This window comes from Pogoniulus pusillus, chromosome 14 (assembly GCF_015220805.1).
Source record: "Pogoniulus pusillus isolate bPogPus1 chromosome 14, bPogPus1.pri, whole genome shotgun sequence".
Lineage (NCBI taxonomy): Eukaryota > Metazoa > Chordata > Aves > Piciformes > Lybiidae > Pogoniulus > Pogoniulus pusillus.
Window position 1 is genome coordinate 26,044,177 of NC_087277.1, and position 22,554 is coordinate 26,066,730.

Consider the following 22,554-nt stretch of genomic DNA (forward strand, 5'->3'; position numbering starts at 1 on the left):
CTGAGATTCTGGGCTAACAGTGGGACGCGCATTCTAACGGTGCCTGCACCCATCGGCACTGCCGGCAGCATCGTTCTCAGAACCCCCCTCCGCCGGCGGGGCCGAGGTGTTTGACGGGCAGGCGGAGAGCCGGCGGCTCCGCGCAGCGGGCAGGCCGGGCCGGACGCTTCCTGCCGGGAACGAAGCGCGGAGCTGCGGCGCAGTGTCACAGCAGCACCGCCCCGCTCCTTCCTTCCGCCGTGTGCTGCGGTCCGACATGCTGCTGCCGCTGCTGCGGGCTGCCGGCTGCCGGCGTGTGGCCGGGCCAGCCACCGCCGCCTGGCTGCGGGGCTCCGCTCTCCGCGGCTTCCCCAGCGCCTGCCGCCGCGGGGCGGCTTTGGCGGCCGCCTCGGGACCCCAGCAGGTTGCGGAGGGGGAAATGGGGCAGTGAGGGGACGCGGCTCGGCTCCTCAGGGCGGGGAAAGGGCGGCAGTCCTCGGATTCGTGCCTTTTCTCTAGCGAAAAATGCGGGCGCGGGGAGGGAGCGGAGGTTCTCTGCGCATCCCGGAGGCGGAACGGAGCGCCCGCAGGCGCAGGGGCCCGGGGGTGGCTCCGTGCAGGAGCGGGTGCTGAATGACTGCAAAGCTTGTCGGTGGGGTCGCCAATATGTCGTGTCGATTGTTAAAACAGCCACGCACTGCATCGGTTTGTGGCCTGCTTTATAGTGTGACTTAACTTTAGTTTAGATTTGAGGCGCTGGGAATAGGTTCAGGGCAAGGAGGAACTCTGTGTTCTGATGTTGCCTGACTCTCTGCTGCTTTCATCTTTCAGGTTACAGCTTTCCAAGGAATAGCCGTTCGCAGCCTCTGCACATCTTCCCCTCATGATCACCCAGAGCACGGAAGATTAGTTTATAAGGGGAATTTGGCAAAGGCAGTGTTAGGTATGGTACTCAAAGTCATATGTATTGCCATTCCTTTAATTGAGCAGTATTTAAGGGCTTTAAAATGCAGCATTAGGAAGATGAATGTTTTTTCCCCCACCTCTGCTAATACCTGGATACTCTATAACAACAACAACAACAAAATCTGTAGTGGTGGTGCTTGGTTTCTGCTTCTACACTTGGGTGTGAATGACGTTGTGGAGGTGCTGGGTGCTTCTGTGACTCCTCAGCATCTTCCTCTGGTGACTTAAGGAGTGTGGGTGCTGCGTAGGACTGGCTGCTCTCATTCAAGATGCGTGCCAGTTGGTGCTGGAGTACTTGTTAGCACTGAATAACCTGTGTTTTCCAAGTTATGGTGAGGAACCAAGCAAGCTTATTTGTTGTGCAGACTGAGTGTCAGCATTAGTTGGTGATGAAAAGAGACATTCCTGGACATATTGCTGATGATTTCCATTGTGTGTGTCTGTGGCTGGAGTCCAGTTTCTTTGGAAATTAGTTTCCTATCTTCATAAGTGTCTGTGATAGTAGCTGACTTCATAGAAACAAGGCCAGCTACCAGCTTTGATAAACCCAACATGAGCATATAAACAAGCTAGAACAGTGGTAAAAATTATAGAATCATAGGATGGGTTAGGTTGGAACCTTAAAGGTCATCTAGTTCCAACTCTTCTGCTGTGGGCAGGGATGTTTTCTACTAGACCAGGTAGCTCAGGGCCCCATCCATCCTGGATTTCAACAATTCCAGGCTTAGAGCCTCCACAGACTTCTCTGGGAAACCTGTACCACTGCTTCTCCACCCTCACAGAGAGCAATTTCTTCATAATGTCTCACCTAAATGGAGCTTCTTCCATTGTGAAGCCATTGTACTTTGTCCTATGACTCTATGCCTTTGTCAAAAGCATCTTTCAAGCTCTCTAGTATCCCTCTTCAAATACTGTAAGTCTGCCCAGAGCCTTGTCAAGGCTGAGCAACCCCAGAGTGAACTTTCAATAGTTTCTTTGTGAGATTAAAACATTTAAAAGAGAAGTAGATTTTCAGTACCTGCAGCTGTTTGTGTAATGTCAGCAACAGACAGTAGCAGAAGTAGCAGAGGAGGTGATGGGGAAAGTTTTACTCCTAAGTCTTAACCTTCTTTTTGTTCTTTTGCTTTATGTAGGTGTGAAGTTTTTCTCTTACTCCACCAGCATATTCAACCTGTTCATGATGCCCTACATCATGCTCAAAACTGGGATTGGGTTTGATAGCCTGCTGATAGAAGCTGCCTTTTATGGGCTGATAGGGTTTTTCACCTTTGTGACCCCAGTGACTCTGCATGTCCTTACCAAAGGCTACGTGGTTCGGCTCTATTACAAAGATGATGTGGACACCTACACAGCCATCACCTACAATGTCATCTTGGCAGAAAAAGCAACTGTTTTCCATCAGAAAGATGTAAAGATTCCAGACATCACCAAGATGTTTACAACGTTTTATGCTAAGACAAAGTCAATGCTTGTGAATCCATCACTTTTCCCCAATCCTCAGGATTACAACCACCTCATGGGCTATGACAAATCCTTGTACTTTAACTTAGAGCAGGGAAAGGAAGCTGGAGAAAGGAAGTGATCTGAAGGTCATGAATGTCGGTGTCACCCTTGATGGTGCAGTGCTATATATGTAAATGTAAAAGTCTATTACCCTTTCTTAAGTATAGGAGTTTCCCCAGTGCAGTCTGGAATGTAGAACAAAGCAGCATTTCTTCTAAACTTGTAAACAGTGTGGAAGGTTGATCAGAGTTAATGGCACCAAGCACAGTAAAAGAAAAAGCTCTTAGCTCTGTGTTGTGCTTGTTATTTCTTGTTAACTGTCCAAAAGAACTGTGAAATGCATGGGCTGTGAGCAGTCTCACCATCTCCTCTTTGAAAAGTAACCACTCCTGTAACAAGAGTCATCAATATTCATTACCTGTCAAGTGCATAGTTAAGATTTTAGGCCTGAAAGATTAATTGTCTGTAACCCCAAAAAGATCTGGCTTTCTTGTCAGTGCTGCTGGTGGCATAATGGGACTGGTGCTGGCTTTCACTTCCTGTTCTGAGAGTATTGGGAGCCAGGAGGAGTCTGCAGAAAGCCAGACAGGTATTGTTGCTAGGTCCTGCTCCAGTCTCCTGGAGGCCTGCAGGCCTGTGGAGAAGACAGGGAGAATGGCTGCCTTGCAATAATCTAGCTACTCACAGCTACTAAATGTTTTTTTAGGCCAGAGTCACTCTCCAGGCAGCCCATTCCCTAGAGAGCAAGAAGCTTCTCTGTTGAGTGGGAGAAAGCACCTTAGCATGAGATTTGCTCTGTGGCTATCCTGCTGAAAACAGATGCTGCATTTGAACTCACTTAAATACTGGTGGTTAAAATGGATCCTGTCAGCAGCTGTGTGAGGTGGGGAAGCAAAAGGGAATCTCAAAGGGTACTGTTTAGATCTTGTGCTTTTAAAAGACTCTTGATTTTCAGCACTGCAAATACAACCACCTTTAACTCCAGTGAAAAGAAGGAGTAGATTTTGTGTGTGTGTGTTTAACTGGATTGGCTAACTGCACTCTGAGCATGCAGAAATTGCAGCTTAAATGTTTTTAGCCCAAGGAGAGGATTGTTATAGACTGACAGGTGTTTGTTTTCCAATCATAAAGGGCCTAAATTTTTGGAGGCTTAAAAATTGGTCAATTAAAGAAAAGATGAAATTCAGATTTATCTTTTTCTATTAGCAGTGTTCTTTGTAGTGAGGAAATCTGATGTGTGCTACCAATATTAAATCATCCTTAGGCTGCAAATAAAGAGAAAATAATTCTAGCTAACTTTCTTAGATATTTCTTAAGTTCCAGCATCAAAAATACATTTAAGGGCCTAAATGTCTTCCAGATCCCACTAAAACATCAGAGCTTTTAAATGTTGGCATTTTGACTGCTGGAACTGCTGTCAGTGTAGTTGGTGAAGGGTTAAGAAGCCAAACATCTCTTCCAGATGGTTTTGAGTGACTCCTTTTGTTGGCACAGTTAATCTGGCTCTGGTTAGCCAGGACCAGTTCACAGGTAACTACAATACATTTAAAAATGATTTCCATGAATGATACTGAGCTGCAAGGCCAATAACAAGCAATTCTGCTCACCTAGTTGTAGGACCTGTCTGTACTGAAATGCTGTAATTAAAAATGAGCTTTGTCTGATGTGTTCACTTGCTTCTTTTTCTTCCTGTGGATGAAGTTAACATCTTTCAACGCAAACCCAGGGAGAACAGGAAACAAGAGTTTCACAGAATCATAGGCTGGTTTGGATTGGAAGGGACCTTAAAGACCATCTAGTTCCAACCTCCTGCCATGGTCAGGGACACCTCCAACTAGAGCAGGTTGATCAAGGTCCCATCCAACCTGACTTTCAATGCTTCTAGGCTTGGAGCATCCACAACTTCCCTAGGCAACCTGTTCCAGTGCCTTGTCGCCCTAATGGGGATGAATTTCTTCCTAGTGTCTGATTAGGATTCACCTTCTTCCAGTTTGAGGCCATTAACACTTGTCCTGTCACTCCATGCCTTTGTCAAAAGTCCCTCTCCAGCTCTCCTGTAGCCCCCTTCAAGTACTGGAAGGCTGCCCTAAGGTCTCCCCACAGCCTTCTCCAGGCTGAGCAGCCCCAACTCTTAGCCTGTCCTTATATAAGAGGTGCTCCAGCCCTCTGATGATTTTCATGGCTCTGGATCTTCTATAAGGGGTTTGCAAAAGGAGGTAAAGGAAAGGCCTCCAAATTAGGTACTCTCTGAGCAATACCAACTTCAACCTTATTTTCTTCTGATTGCAGAAACCTTGCAGTATTAAATCTGAGGTGGGGTGATCAAGCAACAGTAGAGAGATCTCCATCTTCTAGGGGTCAGAGCTGGCACTGAACAACACTAAACAAGTGCCAGAGACTCTTTATGAACCCCTCTGCTTCCCTAAGGGAAGAGAAAGGGACTAAGGGACAGAGACTGATGGGGAGCAAAGAAACTAAACCAGCTTTAATGAAAACAATTGAACCAAATAGATACAAATAGGTACAGTAGAGTAGGATTGCAAAAGGGAGGGGTTGAATTGTCACAAATCTCTAGTGAAGTAACCCCAGGATGTTGCTCTTTCCATTTCTCTCCTTTTCAACTTCTGGGTCAGAGTGTGCAAGGAAAAGATTATAGGAAAGCAAGAGTATTTAGTAAAAACTAAATATGCAGAAGTTTATATCCTTCTTCTGCAGTGACCTTCACACTGACTTGAAAGGGGCAGGGCAGACCCCTCCCCCCTCTGGTGCACCAGTTTGGAGTTGCAGTGAGCATCGCAAGAAATCAGCTCTATAAATAACATCAAAGGCTACAAGTGTCTAAAACTGAATTTACTGAAAAGGTCTATAAATAAGTGAGGCTTGATTTAAGGAGAGTTTGAACAAACACAGTAACTGTAGACTTCATAGTCCTGGGCATAAGTGATATTTTCACAGTATCACAGTATCACAGTATCATCAGGGTTGGAAGAGACCTCACAGATCATCAAGTCCAACCCTTTACCACAGAGCTCAAGGCCAGACCATGGCACCAAGTGCCACGTCCAGTCCTGCCTTGAACAGCTCCAGGGACGGCGACTCCACCACCTCCCCGGGCAGCCCATTCCAGTGTCCAATGACTCTCTCAGGGAAGAACTTTCTCCTCAACTCAAGCCTAAATTTCCCCTGGCACAGCCTGAGGCTGTGTCCTCTCGTTCTGGTGCTGGCCACCTGAGAGAAGAGAGCAACCTCCTCCTGGCCACAACCACCCCTCAGGTAGTTGTAGACAGCAATAAGGTCTCCCCTGAGCCTCCTCTTCTCCAGGCTAACCAATCCCAGCTCCCTCAGCCTCTCCTCGTAGGGCTGTGCTCAAGGCCTCTCCCCAGCCTCGTCGCCCTTCTCTGGACATGCTCAAGCATCTCAATGTCCCTCCTAAACTGGGGGGCCCAGAACTGAACACAGCACTCAAGGTGTGGTCTAAGCAGTGCAGAGTACAGGGGCAGAATGACCTCCCTGCTCCTGCTGACCACACCATTCCTGATGCAGGCCAGGATGCCACTGGCTCTCTTGGCCACCTGGGCACACTGCTGGCTCATGTTCAGGTGGGTATCAATCAGCACCCCCAGATCCCTCTCTGTCTGGCTGCTCTCCAGCCACTCTGACCCCAGCCTGTATCTCTGCATGGGGTTGTTATGGCCAAAGTGCAGCACCCTGCACTTGGAGCTATTGAATGCCATCCCCTTGGCCTCTGCCCATCTGTCCAGGGGGTCAAGGTCCTGCTGCAGAGCCCTTCTGCCCTCCAACCCAGCCACATCTGCCCCCAGCTTGGTGTCATCTGCACACTTGCTGATGACTGACTCCATGCCCTCATCCAGATCATCTATGAAGATGTTAAAGAGGATGGGGCCCAGCACTGATCCCTGAGGGACACCATTAGTGTCAGCCGCCAGCTGGATGTGGCACCATTCACCACCACTCTCTGGGTCCAGCCCTCCAGCCAGTTCCTAACCCAGCACAGAGTGTTGCCATCCAAGCCATGGGCTGACAGCTTAGCCAGCAGCTAAGCCCCGATACCAGCAGCACTCATTGCTCCTATCTACCATGAGCCAGCCAGATCCTTGTAAAGTGGAGCCTGGTTCCAGGGATCTTTTTTCAAGCACTGGAATATTCTTGTGCTATAAGGAACGGGAGAGGAGATGGAGCTTTCCCCATGTGTCTGTCTGTCTAAGCCACCAGGGGGGACTCATTGCTCATCTCTATCGCTTACTGCCAGGAGTATCTGAAACAAACCACCTGCACTTGCACTCGGTCTAGCAAGCCAGCGAGTTCATCGGAGAGCTGACCTTCAGTTGCCTGGAAAGGGCTTTTCTGCAGCACCCTCCCAGTCTGCCCGTGTGCCATGTGCTAGGGCAGGGCTGGCCATCAGATGAGTGCCAGAGGCCCTCTGCTTCCCAGAGGGAAGAGAAAGGGAACAAGGAAGAGAGGCTGATGGGTTGGGAAAGAAACTAAACCAGCTTTAGTGAAAATAATAATAATGAAATAAACCATATGCAAATATATACAAATCCACTACCAAGCCTAACCCCCTAATGGCAATTAGTCACCATCTGCACTGATGCTGGGGGCTGGCACTGGAGAATTCCCATCAGCAGATAGGAACTGTATTCAGGAGCTGGATTCTGGAAATGGATTAAACCCCAACAGAGTCCTTCTTGGCCACTGGTCTTTGGAGAAGAGGCTTAAGCCTGGTGTACACTCAGCTTTCCAGACCACAAGCTTGGTCAGTTTAGGATCATCTGAACTGTCTGGTCCTCCCCATAGCTGTGGTCTTTCCCTCTGCAGCCCAGGGTGGCACACAACATGTGGCAGTGCCCTTGGTCTGCAGCCCAGCCCTGGGCAGGAGCTCTCCCTAACAGATTTTCACTGCTAGCAGCAGCCCTTGGCTGCACAAACTTGACCTGAGCTGCAGAAAGTGCTGGTCCTGGGTGGAGACTGAGCTGAAGAGGTATGGCCCTGACCAGAATCAGTTCTGATCTAGCTCAAACCAGGACACCATAGTCCATCATCCACTCAGTGCACTGCACAGCAGAGTGCAAGCCTGGCCACAGAGTGATGTGCTTTCAGCTGGGTCAGAAGCCATAGGATACAGCCAATGCCAGTTCACACCTGCTTCAACCTGACCTGTGGCACTTGCTGTTGGAGTAAAAGAACACTCAGTGGAGTGCCTGGCTTGGCCTCTTTCTAGCTAGACTCATTCCACATCAGCAGCCATGGCTTTGTGGTTGAGAGCAATCTTGACTACAAGCAGAAGGTTGCTGTTCTTTAGTGGCTGTTTCATCACTGTTCAGTGGCAGTCTGATAACTCAATTGGGCTTGGTTTTGTTTTGTTTTACCCCCAGCAATCACAACCTCCCCAATTTATTTCAATTTTGTTACTGTTTTTAAGCAAAATGTGGCCATTTGGAACCAGAACTCTGTTACTGCCACGATCACAAAGGTTTTCTATGTTTTACAGCATCCTGTTCAACAACAGAATGGAATCTGTGCATGATGCATGCACTCTGGAGACCTGTCAGGGAAGTTGTATAATTCTGAATTCCCATCTAAAAGCCAAATGTCTTGGTCTCTGCCAGGCCAGTGAGACTCTACTTGTGGCCTGTGGGAAGTTTTGGAAGTACTGAAGAGAACTCTCTACCCATTCTCTTGAAAGGAGCCTTGAGAAAAAGGCCTTGTGGGTGTCAGATGATGGCAAACTCAACATGAGCTGACAATGGTCTCTGACAGCCCAGAAGCCAACCACATCCTGGGCTATATCAAAAGGACAAGGGAGGTGATTCTGCCCCCATGCTCTGCTGAGACCCTACCTGGAACACTGTGTCCAATTCTGGTGCCTGCAGCACAAGAACATAGGACTGTTGAAGCAGGTTCAGAGTTGGCCGTGAAGATAATCAGAGGACTGGAGCACCTTGCCCATGGGCACAGGCTGGGAGAGTTGGGGCTGTTCAGCCTGGAGAAGAGAAAGCTGTGGGGAGTCCTTAGAGTGGCCTTCCAGGGGAAGGGACCTACAAGAAAGCTGGAGAGGGACTTTTGTCAAGGGCCTGTAGTGACAAGGTGAGGGGCAATGGCTTTGAGCTGGAAGAGGGCAGATTTAGACTGCAGATTAGGAAGAAATTCTTTCCAGTTAGGGTGGTGAGACACTGGAACAAGTTGCCCAGGGGGCTGTGGATGCCCTCTCCCTGGAGTTGTTCAAGGGTAGTTTGGATGAGACTTTGAGGTCCCTTCCAATCCCTAACATTCTGGATTTTGGAAGCACATAATCTCATGAAATTCCTCCAGAGTGCCAGCATGTCCCTAAGCATGGTGAGTTTTGCAATGCATTGATTGAAAGCTTGCAAGAGTTATTCACAGCTGTGTCAATCCAGCAGCATCACATAGAATTACAGAGCGTTAGGGGTTGGAAGGGACCTCAAAAGATCATCCAGTCCAACTCCCCTGCCAGAGCAGGATCACCTAGGGCAGGTCACTCAGGAACACATCCAGGCAGGTTTTGAACATCTTCAGAGAAGCAGACTCCACAACCACCTTGGGCAGCCTCCTCCAGGGCTCTGGCACCTTCACAGTGAAAAGTTCTTCATTATATTCCTGTGGAGCCTCCTCTGTTCCAGCTTGCCCCCATTGCCCCTTGTCCTATCACTAGACATCACTGAGCAGAGCCTGGCTCTGCTCTCCCTCCGCTGCCCTTCACATCTCTATAAACATGACTGAGGTCATGCCTCAGGCTCCTCTTCTCCAAGCTAAAGATTTCATCATCTGTGATTTTTTGGGCTTTTCTTTGTCAAGTACAGGAAACTTTGGAGCATTTGAAATTATACCTTAACAAATGTTATGTCTGATGAGTCAACTAAACTTGCCCTTTACGTGCTTCTGGTAACCATGATTTTTCTTCTCCTCACTTCCCCATTTAACACATTTCCCACATGTGGCTTGGGCTGTGTTGTCTGGAGAAAATGGAGCAAAGAAGGCATAAATTCTTTTGCTTGACAATGTCTTTTTCATGACATTGATTGTCATGAGAAATGACAGTGATGGCAGTGCAAGGAATTCAGATTGCAGAGAATTGGACAAAATCACACAGAATCACAGAATTCTAGAGACTGGAAGGGACTCTGGAGGTGGTCTAGTCCAACCCCCCTGCCAAAGCAGGTCCACTTAGAGAAGGTCACACAGGAACATGTCCAGCTTGGTTTGAACTGTCTACAGCTACCCGAAGGGAGGCTGTAGCCAGGTGGGGTTTGGTCTCTTCTGCCAGGCAAGCAGCAACAGAACAAGGGGACACAGTCTCAAGTTGTGCCAGGGGAAGTATAGGCTGGATGTTAGAAGGAAGTTCTTCAAAGAGAGAGTGATTGGCATTGGAATGGGCTGCCCAGGGAGGTGGTGGAGTCACCATCCCTGGAGATGTTCAAGCAAAGCCTGGCTGAGGCACTTAGTGCCATGGTCTAGTTGACTGGCTAGGGCTGGGTGCTAGGTAGGACTGGATGAGCTTGGAGGTCTCTTCCAACCTGGTTGATTCCCTGAAAAGAATATGTGAAGTCTTAGGAGAAATCCCTGTTTCTTCTCTCACAAATTCCCTTCTTTTCTCATTTGGTTTTCAGTCAGATGTGTTGGTTGGTAGTGAATCCTTAGCACAAACCTGAGGGGGAATCTTCTGTTATTGAAAGAGAATTTTAGCTCAGCATTTTTGGAAAAGTCTGTTCAATATTGTATTTTATCAACAGAATCCTTGAATCCAAGATATCCATTCATCAGGATGGAAGTGAAGCCACTAAGTACATAGCACAGCAAGTAGCAGTCAGAAGTAATTAAGGTCTATATAAGTACCCTGGGTATGTACCTGGTTTATGTACTGAGTTTTCATAGCGTACATAAGGAATTTACCCAGCACAAGTGATTAAAATCTTTAATTAGCATCCCTGCCTAATGCAGTTCTGGTGCCTCCAGTATAAGAGGGACATGGAACTGCTGGAACAGGCCAGAGCTGGATGCTAGGTTGGACTGGATGATCTTGGAGGTCTCTTCCAACCTGGTTGATTCTGTGATTCTGTGGAAACTCCATCAACTCCCTGGGCAGCCTGCTCCAGGGCTCCAACACCCTTAAATTAAAGAAGCTCCACGTGACTGAGGATGACTGTGCTGAATTTTTGTTCCTCTTTGCTCAAAACAACAGTTTGCTCTACCAAATACTGAGCCAAAGAAGTAACTATGTTTGGATTTCTTTTCTTTGTGTTAATCACCCCTGGAGCCAGTGAATTTCTTTGTACATCATCAGATCTGGACTTGTCATATACTTTTTGTGGTGAGTAAAATATAGTTTGTTCTTTTCTTGCTGGCTATTGCACAATCCCTGCTGTTGTCTGAAGGAGATGTGAACTTCCATTTCAATCTGTTTCTTTGATGAATGCAAGAGAATATATAAAGAACTTCAGCTGGAGCTGAACTTCAGCTTCATTTCTGGTATCCATTACCCTATTACAAGGGTTGTACTGCACAGGCATGAACATTACCAGCAGCTAAAAGAGAAATGTACTTCCAGGCATGTTTTGCTTCAGGAACCCCTAGAAGATAAGGAATTTAAGCATGTTTTGCAAGTGCTATATTGTATAAAATATTGACTCAATCAGTATATTACAGTGAAAGGCTTTGAGGTAGGTGTTCTCCCTAGCAGCAGCTGGTAGTATCAGTTGAAATGGCCTGAAGTTGCACCAGGGGAGGTTTAGGTTGGAGATCAGAATAATGTTCTTTACTGAAGGAGTAACAGGCTGCCCAGGGAGATGGTGGAGTCATCACTCCTGGAGGTATTCAAGAAATGTATGGTCATGGCACTTTGGGAGATGGTTTAATGGCCATAGTGGTGTTGGGCTGGTGGCTGGGCTCGATGATCTTAGAGGGCTTTTCCAATAACAGTGTTTCTCTGATTCTAAGTATATGGGGGAAGAAAGGAGCATACTCTGCCAGGCTGGAGGATAGTCAGGCTCTGGGACAATGCAGTATGACCCTTCTTACTGTGTCTGGTCACTGAGCTCTGTGTTGGCCACTGAGCTTTTTGGTTGCCCTGAAGCAGCTTGGCAGCTTGCTGGTGTTGAGCAAGCTCGAGTATGCCCATGCAGACTGAGTGGCTAGAGGGTGTGCTTTTGAGAAGGTGTTTTGGAAGGGAGGGCCCATGTCTGTAGAAAGCCTGTGTATTGCCTGTACCATAGCTACATAAGCTGATGCACATGGGGGGGATGTTTGCTTTGGGTACCTTGCTGTACGTTAAACATCTGGCAATGGCAGGACTTAAAGCTTGCAAGCCAAAGCTTTGAGACCACGGTGAGTCTTGTTTGTTTGCCCTTTTTCCTGTTGTAATTTCCTGTGTGTAGTCACCTCTGAGATGAGAAGCTGACTGCTGGTTACAGACAGCCAGGCAGTTTCCTTTTGCTTTCATCACCAAATGCCACAGAATTAGCCTGGAGAAGAGGAGGCTCAGGGCAGACCTTATTGCTGTCTACAACTACCTGAGGGGAGGTTGTGGCCAGGATGAGGTTGCTCTCTTCTCTCAGGTGGCCAGCACCAGAACGAGAGGACACAGCCTCAGGCTGCACCAGGGGAGATTTAGGCTGGAGGTGAGGAGAAAGTTCTTCACTGAGAGAGTCATTGGACACTGGAATGGGCTGCCCGGGGAGGTGGTGGAGTCGCCGTCCCTGGAGCTGTTCAAGGCAGGACTGGACGTGGCACTTGGTGCCATGGTCTAGCCTTGAGCTCTGTGGTAAAGGGTTGGACTTGATGATCTGTGAGGTCTCTTCCAACCCTAATAATACTGTGATACTGTGAGATTGCAGTGGGTTGGGGATTAGTCTCTTCTCCCTTGTAACAAGTGACAGGACAAGAGGTAATAGTCTGAAATTGTGCCAGGGGAAGTTTTGGTTGGGTATTAGGAAGATTTCTTTGCTGCAAGAGTGGCCAGGCATTGGAACAGGGTGCCCAGGGAGGTGGTAGAGTCACCATCCCTGGAGGTGTTCAAGAAATGTGTGACCATGGCACATTGAGACGTGGTTTAATGGCCATAGTGGTCTTGGGCTGGCAGCTAGACTTGATGATCTTAGAGGCCTTTCCCAACCAAAGCATTTCTGTGTTTCTATGAAATCACCCCACCATCCTGTTTGCTAGCTGGGTTAGCACTGGGAACATCCCTTTGCCTGGGAAGCACCCCCTGCACACCCTGCCTCCAGCCCCACCATGGCGAGCAGCAGGTGGCTTAGATAATCACAGACTCACAGAAATTCAGGGGCTGGAAGGGACCTCAAAAGCTCATCCAGTCCAACCCCCCTGCCAGAGCAGCGTCACCTAGACCAGATCACACAGGAATGCATCCAGGCAGGTTTTGAGTATCTCCAGAGAGGGAGACTCCACAACCCCACCCTGGGCAGCCTGTTCCAGTGTTCTGGCACCTTACAGGGAAAAAAAAATCCTCCTCACTTTGCATGAAACTTCCTATGCCTCAGCTTCCACCCATTGCCCCTTGTCCTGTCCTTGGGCATCATGGAGCAGAGCCTGGCTCCAGCCTCCTAGCACATCTTTATAAACACTGATGAGGTCATCTCTCAGTCTGTTTGGTTGGACTCGATCATCTGAAAGATCTTTTCCAACCCAAATGGCTCTGTCAGTCTGCTCCATGATTCTATACTTCACTTTGAGCACACCAGGGAGGGTAGAAGCAAGGTGAGCTGGGCAGATTTCTTTCCTAAAATCAAAACACAAGCACCTGCTGGAAATCCTTCCAAAGGCTGCCACTGAGTGACACTTAAAGAGTTAAAATATCAGCAAATGGGCACAAGATTCAATTAAACACAGGTTGTGTGCTGCTTTGTCATGCTGCACCTGACACTGTGTGTTGTACAGTGCTGTGTGGTTCTCTCACACAGCAAATCCATTCACAGGCTCATTTACAGTGCCCTGGAAAACATGCTGCTGTGTTAAACACATGGCAGCTGCTGTCCTCAGTCACAGAATCACAGTGCATTGGATTGGAAGAGACCCTCAAAGCTTATCTTGTCCATTCCCCCTACAGTGAGCAGAGACATCTCCAGCTAGACCAGGTTGCTCAGGGCCACCTCAAGTCTGGTCTCTAGGAACATCCTCCTCGACCCCCCATCCTTGGGCAGCCTGTTCCAGTATTTCACCACTCTCATTGTGCAGAACCTCCTCCTGATCTCCATTCTAAATCTACCCTGCTCGGGTTTTAAACCATTGCCCCTCATCCTATCACCACTGGCCCTTCTATGCAGTCCCTTCTCAGCCTTCCTGCAGAATCATAGAATCAACCAGGCTGGAAGAGACCTCCAAACTCATCCAGTCCAACCTAGCACCCAGCCCTGTCCTGTCAACCAGACCATGGCACTAAGTGCCCCATCCAGGCTTTTCTTGAACACCTCCAGGGACAGTGACTCCACCACCTCCCTGGGCAGCCCATTCCAATGGCAATGTAGGTCCCCTTCAGATGTTGAAGCTTATGTAGGTTCCATGGCTGGACAGTGACTCCACCACCTCCCTGGGCAGCCCATTCCAATGGCAATGTAGGTCCCCTTCAGATGTTGAAGCTTATATAGGTTCCATGGCTGGACAGTGACTCCACCACCTCCCTGGGCAGCCCATCCCAATGGCAATGTAGGTCCCCTTCAGATGTTGAAGCTTATGTAGATTCCATGGCTGACATCACTGGGGATATTTTCATCTGTCTTAATGCTAGTAACAAGTTTGTGTAACTCCAGAAGAGAAATAAAGGTACTTTTGCCTCTGAGTTTTGTGTGCAGAATATCATCCACCAAATAAATGGCTTTTTTTTTTTTGGGGGGGGTCACCTTAAATATGACATAATTTGTGCCTTCCAAGTATATAAATAATTCAAAATACACTTAAACCCACACATGTAGTGGCTAATATTTACTGTTGATATTTATATCAGACTATTTTCTGTCTACCTTATCTTATATGCATTTTCAAATGTCTTTATTATGAGTGTGCATGTATCTTTGTTTCTTTTCCTGGAGGAGCCTGTTCACACCTACCAGCATGGAATATTTTGGTTTTCCCCTAGATTCTACACCTCACATTTTCATGTTTAATGTGACACCTTGCACCATGGCAAACAAGCCCATCTGGAAGACTGCAGTTACCTGGATTCCACGTGAGTGCCTTTGGACTAGGCAGTTATATCCTGCAGTGTGCCTAGCAGCTACCATTTTCTTCATTTCACTGTCTTCACCAGGGAATGACATCACCTTTCTGAAGACCATCTTCAATGTCTGGTATGATGGAGCCAAAGCATTACACTGGAGACAAGTCCTGTGCAGCGGAGCTGATGATGTATACTCAATATGTGGAGCACTGAAAGGGGGTCAGTGTGGAGAAGATTTGCTGCCTGTCCCTTGCCTTGCAGGTGCCCTCCACAGCAGAGCCACACCCTGTCAGCTCTCTTTCACCACTAACCAGGTTTCTTAACAGACTAATTGGTCAGCCCAGAGACAGTTTTTTCCTCCCCATAATCGAGGTTGATTTGATGCTTTCAGGCAGGCAGCAGACTTTGGAGCAGGTTGTTCTGCAGTGCCAGAACCCCAATAAACAGAGAACTTCCAAATTCTGTGCTTTAACTTCCTTGTGCTGCAGCTTCCACCTCTATAAATAAGGATTACTAATATACTTCAACTCATTAGGAAGGCTGGGCAGACAAGAGACAAAGATGTCCCAGGGAGGACTTGGGGGATGCTAGGTGATGAGAAGCTCAATGTGAGTCAACAATGTGAGCATGCAGCCCACAAACAGAACCTGTCCTGGGCTGCATACCCAGCAGTGTGGGTAGCAGGTGGAGGGGAGAGTTCTGCCTCTCTGCTCTGGTGAGATCCCGCCTTGAATCCTGTGCCCAGCAAGGAAGCCCCCAACACAAGCCATAATAAGGTGGGTTCAGAGGAGGCCACAAAGGTGTTCAGAGCTGAAGCACCTCTCTTATGAAGACAGGCTGGGGCTGTTCAGCCTGCAGAAGAGAAAGCTGCAGAGACCTAGAAGCCTTCCAGTATTTGAAGGGGGCTTCAGGAGAGCCAGGAAGGGACTTTTTACAGAGTCATGGAGTAAGAGAATGAGGGGCAATGGCTTCAGACTGAAAGAAGCTCCATAAGGAGGAAATTCTTCCCCATGAGGGTAATGAGGCACTGGACCAGATTGCCCAGAGAAGTCGTGGAGGCTCCAAGCCTGGAAGCCAGGTTGGATGTGGCCTTGAGCAACCTGGTAGAATGTGTCCATGCCCACTGCAGGGAATTTGGAACTAGGTGATCTTTCAGGTCCCTTCCAATCCAACCCATTCTATGATTCCATGATTATGGCACTCTTCTCATTAGCATCTCTAAAATGGCTTGGAAAGGCTACCTTTGACCTGAAAGGAGCTAGAGGCACTACTGACATCCAGAAGAGTTTATTTCTATAAGTGTCAGGATGAGTTTCCAAAGCTATTATCCAGAGTGCTTTTTTCACTTGGGGAGAGCTGATCCTGTTGTAGGAGCTAACCAACATTAACATGGCAGAGGCTTGGACCCAGGGAATTCAGGCAGGATGTCAGCTGATGATGGCTCATAGGCAGGCCAGACATGCACAACCCATGCTCTCCTTTCTTTAAAACCCAGTATCAGCTCTCTCCAGCTGGCATTCAGCTGACCTACCATTAGAAGCTCAATTACTGAAGTTATCTCAGCAGGATGGGTCTGCAGGAGCTCTGTGCTAAGTTCCCATTTTCTAACCTGGTTTAGACAAGCAGGCAGCTCTAGGAGGAGGTACAGGTGAGGGCTTTGGCAGCAGAGAGGTGAATGGCACTGGCACTGCTGCTGGGAGGTGTGCCACGCTGCTTTGAAGCTGTCTAGGATGATTGGTTGATAACTTGGTGATTAACTAATCATTTCTATTACAATCACCTCTGTTTTACAGAAACAATTGAGGCAACATTCGACATCAAAGGGTCACGAATATCATTCCCAAAGGTATGTTTCAGCATTTCACCCGAGGAAACAATGATAGCAAAGTCACATGTGCTCAGTTTCTGAGAAGAGAGGTTCACCCAGACTGTAGACAGCTGCAGAAGGAAATGTCAGAACACTTCCTCATGCTTGAAGTGGTGACTCCAGGGTGGTAGCACCTCAGAAATGCTCAGCGTCCTCAGGTTGTTATTGCTCCTTTGTTTCACAAAGGAAAAAGCTAAAGTTCAGTTAATGTCACCTTAATAATCCCATCTTCTTTGGTAAATTAATGTGTTTCCTCTTACCTGTTTGAAGACACATTCTTTCTGTCTGTTTTGTTCTTTCTTTTCCCTTCCCTTCTCTTCAGGTGCTGCTCTGGTCCTCCCTGAAAGGGAGATTTGAAGAGGGATAACGATGCCCACAAGTAAAGACAATGCTTCAGTGTTAAAGCAGGAGCAGCACCTGTTCCTAGGCTGGCCCACTCTCCTCCAGCACCTGCTTATCAGCTGCATTAGCCTGCCAAGACCCTTAGTGTCCCTGCTAATCCCACAGCGTCACTAATTAGCTCCCACCAGTACAAAGTCTCCAGCCTCCCCTTAACTTGAAGTTCATGAGACACTCACAGTGTTGAACTCCATTCAGCCCAGCATCTCTTCTAGTCTCAGAGCTGGTAGTAGGGAGGAATGTCCTCTGTCCTAAGCAGACCTCCCGTAGCTGAGGTGCTTCTGGCAGACCTGACACTTAAGATAGGACTCAGTGAGAACCTGGAAACCTAATCAGAGCCTTTGCTGAAAACTGTAAGGCCCTGCAAGCCTCCTAGGCTTTAGTTTAGTCCTGGGAGCCCTTCAGCTCCCCAGTGCTCATCCCCCAGTTTGCTGTTGGCAGCCAGTCACTAGTGGTGTTCCCCAAGGATCAGTGCTGGGCCCAGTCCTATTCAACATCTTTATTGATGATCTGGATGAGGGGATTGAGTCCAGCATCAGTAAGGTTGCAGGTGACACCAAGCCTGGAGCACAGCCTGGAGGAGAGGCTGAGGGAGCTGGGGGTGTGTAGCCTGCAGCAGAAGAGGCTCAGGGCAGAGCTCATTGCTGTCTACAGCTACCTGAAGGGAGGTTGTAGCCAGGTGGGGTTGGTCTCTTCTCCCAGGCAACCAGCAACAGAACAAGGGGACACAGTCTCAAGATGTGCCAGGGGAGGTCTAGGCTGGATGTGATGAGGAAGTTGTTGGCAGAGAGAGTGATTGGCATTGGACTGGGCTGCAATTCCAAAGCAATTCCTTAGATAAGAACAGCAGCATCATGCACTAATTTCCTTTTCTTTTTGCCTTGCTCATTTTAGGGCAACTACAGCATTATTTTAGAAGGATTCTCTGATGACTCTGAGAAGGATATGGTCATGTGCTTAAATATCACCATGAGAGTCAAACAAGACACTTTCTGAAGGCAGCAAACATTTCCAACAATCCCAGGACACAGAGGTCACTTCTGCAAGCAACTGGAATCCAGACAGCAAAATAAGAAGCACACTAATTGTCCTGAGGTAGAATCCATCATGTACTGCCTAGAATGCTACCTGATGGATAGTCTTAGCCATTTATAGCCCTGCTGTAATGAGATGCTCAGGCAATGTGCTGAAAGTCTCTGTGAATCAGGCACCCTGATTAATCCAGAGTAGCTCTGAGTGAATGTCAGGCTGAGGACTGCATTTTGGTGCTGTGTCTTGAGTTATGAACAAGCCAAGTCCTTCTGGCTGTGCTGCATGCATCCAAGAAACTTTGAAGCTTGGAAGTGCAAGAACCAGAAGTTCACCACAACTCAATTTGAAAAGACCCAGCAGTTGACTCTGGGGACCTTGCTGTAAGTGCTGAAACAATAAAAGTTGTCTCTCCAAACACCCTGAGAAGTGGGTTTTGTGTTCCTGTTATATCCTCATTAGCATTGTAGAGTCACAGGATGGTTTGGGTTGGAAGGGACCTTAACAATCATTACAGTATGACAGTATCATCTGGGTTGGAAGCGACCTCACAGATCATCAAGTCCATTCTAGCTGCACCCCTCCTGCCATGGTCAGGGACATCACAGTATCCCAGTATCACCAAGGTTGGAAGAGACCTCACAGATCATCAAGTCCAACCCTTTACCACAGAGCTCAAGGCTAGACCATGGCACCAAGTGCCACGTCCAATCCTGCCTTGAACAGCCCCAGGGACGGCGACTCCACCACCTCCCCGGGCAGCCCATTCCAGTGTCCAATGACTCTCTCAGGGAAGAACTTTCTCCTCACCTCAAGCCTAAATTTCCCCTGGTGTAGCTTGAGGCTGTGTCCTCTTGTTCTGGTGCTGGCCCCCTGAGAGAAGAGAGCAATCTCCATGTCCAGGTTCCTTCAAGCCCGATCCAACCTGGTTTTCAACACTTCCAGGCTTTGAGCACCCACGAATTCTCTGGGCTACCTGTTCTAATCTTACTCCAAATCTTACTGAAGCTGAGAAGAGGACATGATCAGGGATATATATTTTTATATATGCCAGTCTTAGCATGGTCACAATGCAGATGATTTTCTTCAAGTGTAGATGAGAAGTCTGTGGTACAATAAAAACCCTGATATTTCCTTCCAGGTTAGTGTTGGTTCCTCTGCAAAGGCTTTATGCAAAAGTTCCTTGATTCCCAAAGCCAAGGCAGGATTTCTGTGAGTGAGCCAGGGAGCAGGAGGAGGAAATTCCTTCTTCTGGCCTGGTTGGAGGCACAACACTCTGCAAAATGATGGACACAGTCTCAAGCTGTGCCAGGGGAAGTATAGGCTGGATGTTAGGAGGAAGTTCTGCACAGAGAGATTGGCATTGGAATGGACTGCCCAGGGAGGTGGTGGAGTCACTGTCGCTGGAGGTGTTGAGGCAAAGCCTGGATGAGGTACTTAGTGCCATGGTCTGGTTGGTTGGCCAGGGCTGGGTGCTAGGTTGGACTGGATGAGCTTGGAAGTCTCTTCCAACCTGGCTGATTCTATGAAAGCAGCTGCTCCCTGTTTCACTGCTGCTCCAGTCAATCCTTGTGATAGTCCACCTCTTCACCCCAAAATCACACTGTTCTGGGGACAAAGTGTGGAATAAAATGACAAGCATAATTGCAGCTTGAGAACAGTAGAAGACAGTAAGAGAAAAAAAAGGTGTAGGTGGGGCAAACAGTTACATAAAATACACATCACAAAATGCAAGATGCCTGGAACATTTATAGGCAACAGAGTGCAGTGGCAGTGAGTCAGGCACCAATATTGAGTTTATTTGAAGGAGAGACTTTCTCCCAGCATTCTGCCAGTACAGCCAGGGTGACTGAGACATCAGCATTCTGGGAGGAGAACTACAATTCACCTTAGACTCAAGGCATTCAGCTATTCCTGTCATAGTAGAGCTGCTCTTTAAGCACTTGGAGTGCAGTGGTGCCCTGTGGAAGCAGCTTGCAATCAGGGCTGCTGCTTCCCAGCTGCATGCTGTGGTGGAAATACTTAGGAAATCAGTGAAATCATATTATCACAGTATCACAGTATCATCAGGGTTGGAAAAGACCTCACAGATCATCAAGTCCAACCCTTTACCACAGAGCTCAAGGCCAGACCATGGCACCAAGTGCCACGTCCAGTCCTGCCTTGAACAGCTCCAGGGACGGCGACTCCACCACCTCCCCGGGCAGCCCATTCCAGTGTCCAATGACTCTCTCAGGGAAGAACTTTCTCCTCACCTCCAGCCTAAATCTCCCCTGGTGCAGCCTGAGGCTGTGTCCTCTCGATCCTGGTCAGATCCAAAGCACCTGCTAAACCTCTAGTCCTAGGTGGCTGACCCAGACTCCTTTCATTCTGCAGTGAATTCGTTTGACACCTCCCAAGATCAACTCCTCCACCTCTCATCTTCATGGCTCTCCTCTGGGCCTACTGCAGCAGTTCAGTGGCACAGAATCATAGAACCATAGGGTGCTTTGGGGTGGAAGGGACCTCCACAAGGCATCTAATCCAACCCCCTCTGCAGTAAGCAGGGGCATCCTCAGCTAGACCCCTAACTAGATCACATCCTGGTGTTGAGAATTCCATATCTGGACACCAGCACTGCAGGTGAGGTGTCACCAGAGCAGAGCAAAGGAGCAGAATCCCTTCTCTCCATCTGCTGGCCACACTTCTTGTTGTCAATGACCAACAAGTGTCCATGTCACACATCAGCACCCCCAAGTCCTTCCCTGCAGAGCTGCTCTCAATCTCATCATCCCCCAGCCTGAGCTGATACTGAGGATTAGCACAAGCCCTCGAGGTGCAGGACCTTGCACTTTGTCTTATTGAGTCTCATGAGATTCTCCCCAGCCCACCTCTCCAGCCTGTCCAGGGCCCTCTGGATGGCATCTTCAGACTGACCCCCACACCACTCAGCTTGCTATCATCTGCAAACCTCCTGAGGGTGCCTCAATCTCACTGTCTATATCAGTGATAGAGGAATTGAAGAGTACTGGTCCCAGTATGGACCCTTGAGGGGTACCACTTGTCACCCATCTCTGTCAGGACATGAAGCCATTGATATCTACCCTTTGGATGCAACCATTCAACCAGTTCCTTATTCACTGAACAGCTCACCCATCAAATCCATGGCTCTCCAGTTTAGAGAGAAGGATATTGTGGGGGATTGTGTTAACATCTCTGTCAAAATTAGGCTTTCTGCTGAGGACAAGCAGAATTCATTCTTCTTTACTGAGGCAATCTCTGCTGTCATTTGTGTTTGAAGGCATTTGCAGCCTGAGGAATCATGCAGCAGGGCACAGGAAGGTACATGCCAGAGTCTAAGCATAGGGGTTTTGAATCATAGAATCAGTCAGGGTTGGAAGGGACCACAAGGATCAGCAAGTTCCAACCCCCCCTGCCATGTCCAGGGACACTCTACCCTAGATCAGGCTGCCCACAGCCTCATCCAACCTGGCCTTAAACACCTCCAGCCCTGGGACCTCAACCACCTCCCTGGGCAACCCATTCCAGCCTCTCACCACTCTCATGCTCAACAACTTCCTCCTCACCTCCAGGCTGAATCTCCCCACCTCCAGCTTTGCTCCATTCCCCCCAGTCCTGTCACTCCCTCATATCCTAAAAAGTCCCTCCCCAGCTTTTCTGTAGGCTCCCTTCAGGTCCTGGAAGGCCACAAGAAGGTCACCTCACAGCCTCCTCGTCTGCAGACTGCACAGCCCCAACTCTTTCAGTCTGTCCTCATAGCAGAGCTGCTGCAGCCCTCTGAGCATCCCTGTGGCCCTTCTCTGGACACACTCCAGCATCTCCACATCCCTCTTGTAATGGGGGCTCCAGAGCTGGATGCAGGACTCCAGGTGGGGTCTCAGCAGAGCGGAGCAGAGGAGGAGAATCACCTCCCTTGCCCTGCTGGCCACACTTCTCCTGATGCAGCCCAGGCTCTGCTTGGCTTTCTGGGCTGCAAGTGCACACTGCTGGCTCCTGTTGAGCTTCTCATCTACCAGCAACCCTAAGTCCCTCTTCTCAGGGCTGCTCTTCAGCCACTCACTGCCCAGCATGTTTTTGTGCTTGGGATTGCCTCGACCCAGATGCAGTACTGCTACTTAGGGATTGAAGAGGTTTTGCCTCTTGGGATATCACATTACTTCCATCAAATGCAGTGCAAGAGATGCAGATGCTCCTTTCCACAGGAATACTGCACTGCTTTCAGCTTTCCACCCTAACACAAATCTCTCCTAAAGACCAGTTCTCTACCTTGATCACTCCAAGAGTGCCTCCCTTCAAAGGTCTGCCATCTCCTGCAGGTCTCTCCACACACTAACACATTTCTCCACCTATTCCTCACCTACAAGACCTCCCACAACACAGAGAGGGTTTTGCTGTTCAGGTGACTCAGTGTCACTCAATTCCACGCACAGGCTGAGGTTTTGAAGATGGTTGTGTCGAGTGATTGACCAGAGGCTGATTCACTGCCTTCCTATGAGAGGGAAGCTAAATGAAGTTGGTAACTTATGTAGTGGTCACTTGTCTTCCCTCTGCTGCAGCAGGCAGAACTTTGCTCTCTCTGGCTCTTGAGTGGAACTGTCTGCAA

At 48.5% G+C, this 22,554-nt stretch overlaps 2 protein-coding genes and 1 long non-coding RNA gene across 5 annotated transcripts; 2 read left to right on the plus strand and 1 right to left on the minus strand.

Moving 5' to 3' along the window:
• Window positions 1–224: 224 nt before the first annotated feature.
• On the plus strand, window positions 225–2,734 carry TMEM70 (transmembrane protein 70). Its single transcript, XM_064154654.1, has 3 exons — window positions 225–403; window positions 811–922; window positions 2,079–2,734. Exons 1-3 carry the CDS (start codon window positions 257–259, stop codon window positions 2,525–2,527), a joined length of 708 nt encoding a protein of 235 aa, XP_064010724.1. The 5' UTR covers window positions 225–256; the 3' UTR covers window positions 2,528–2,734.
• A 7,964-nt stretch (window positions 2,735–10,698) lies between these two features.
• On the plus strand, window positions 10,699–18,360 carry LY96 (lymphocyte antigen 96). 2 transcript variants are annotated; one of them, XM_064153986.1, is made up of 5 exons: window positions 10,699–10,798; window positions 14,576–14,665; window positions 14,747–14,875; window positions 16,450–16,502; window positions 17,817–18,360. In XM_064153986.1, exons 1-5 carry the CDS (start codon window positions 10,705–10,707, stop codon window positions 17,916–17,918), a joined length of 468 nt encoding a protein of 155 aa, XP_064010056.1. In that variant the 5' UTR covers window positions 10,699–10,704; the 3' UTR covers window positions 17,919–18,360. The 2 variants fall into 2 exon arrangements, with proteins under 2 accessions (XP_064010056.1, XP_064010055.1); XM_064153985.1 differs by lacking the exon at window positions 14,576–14,665 and having other exon boundaries at window positions 10,702–10,798.
• On the minus strand, window positions 10,772–16,690 carry LOC135181107 (uncharacterized). 2 transcript variants are annotated; one of them, XR_010304727.1, is made up of 3 exons: window positions 16,549–16,690; window positions 14,655–14,865; window positions 10,772–11,057 (listed from the first exon to the last, which is right to left on the minus strand). It is a non-coding gene; the product is annotated as an uncharacterized LOC135181107 (long non-coding RNA). The 2 variants fall into 2 exon arrangements; XR_010304728.1 differs by lacking the exon at window positions 14,655–14,865.
• Window positions 18,361–22,554: the final 4,194 nt, after the last annotated feature.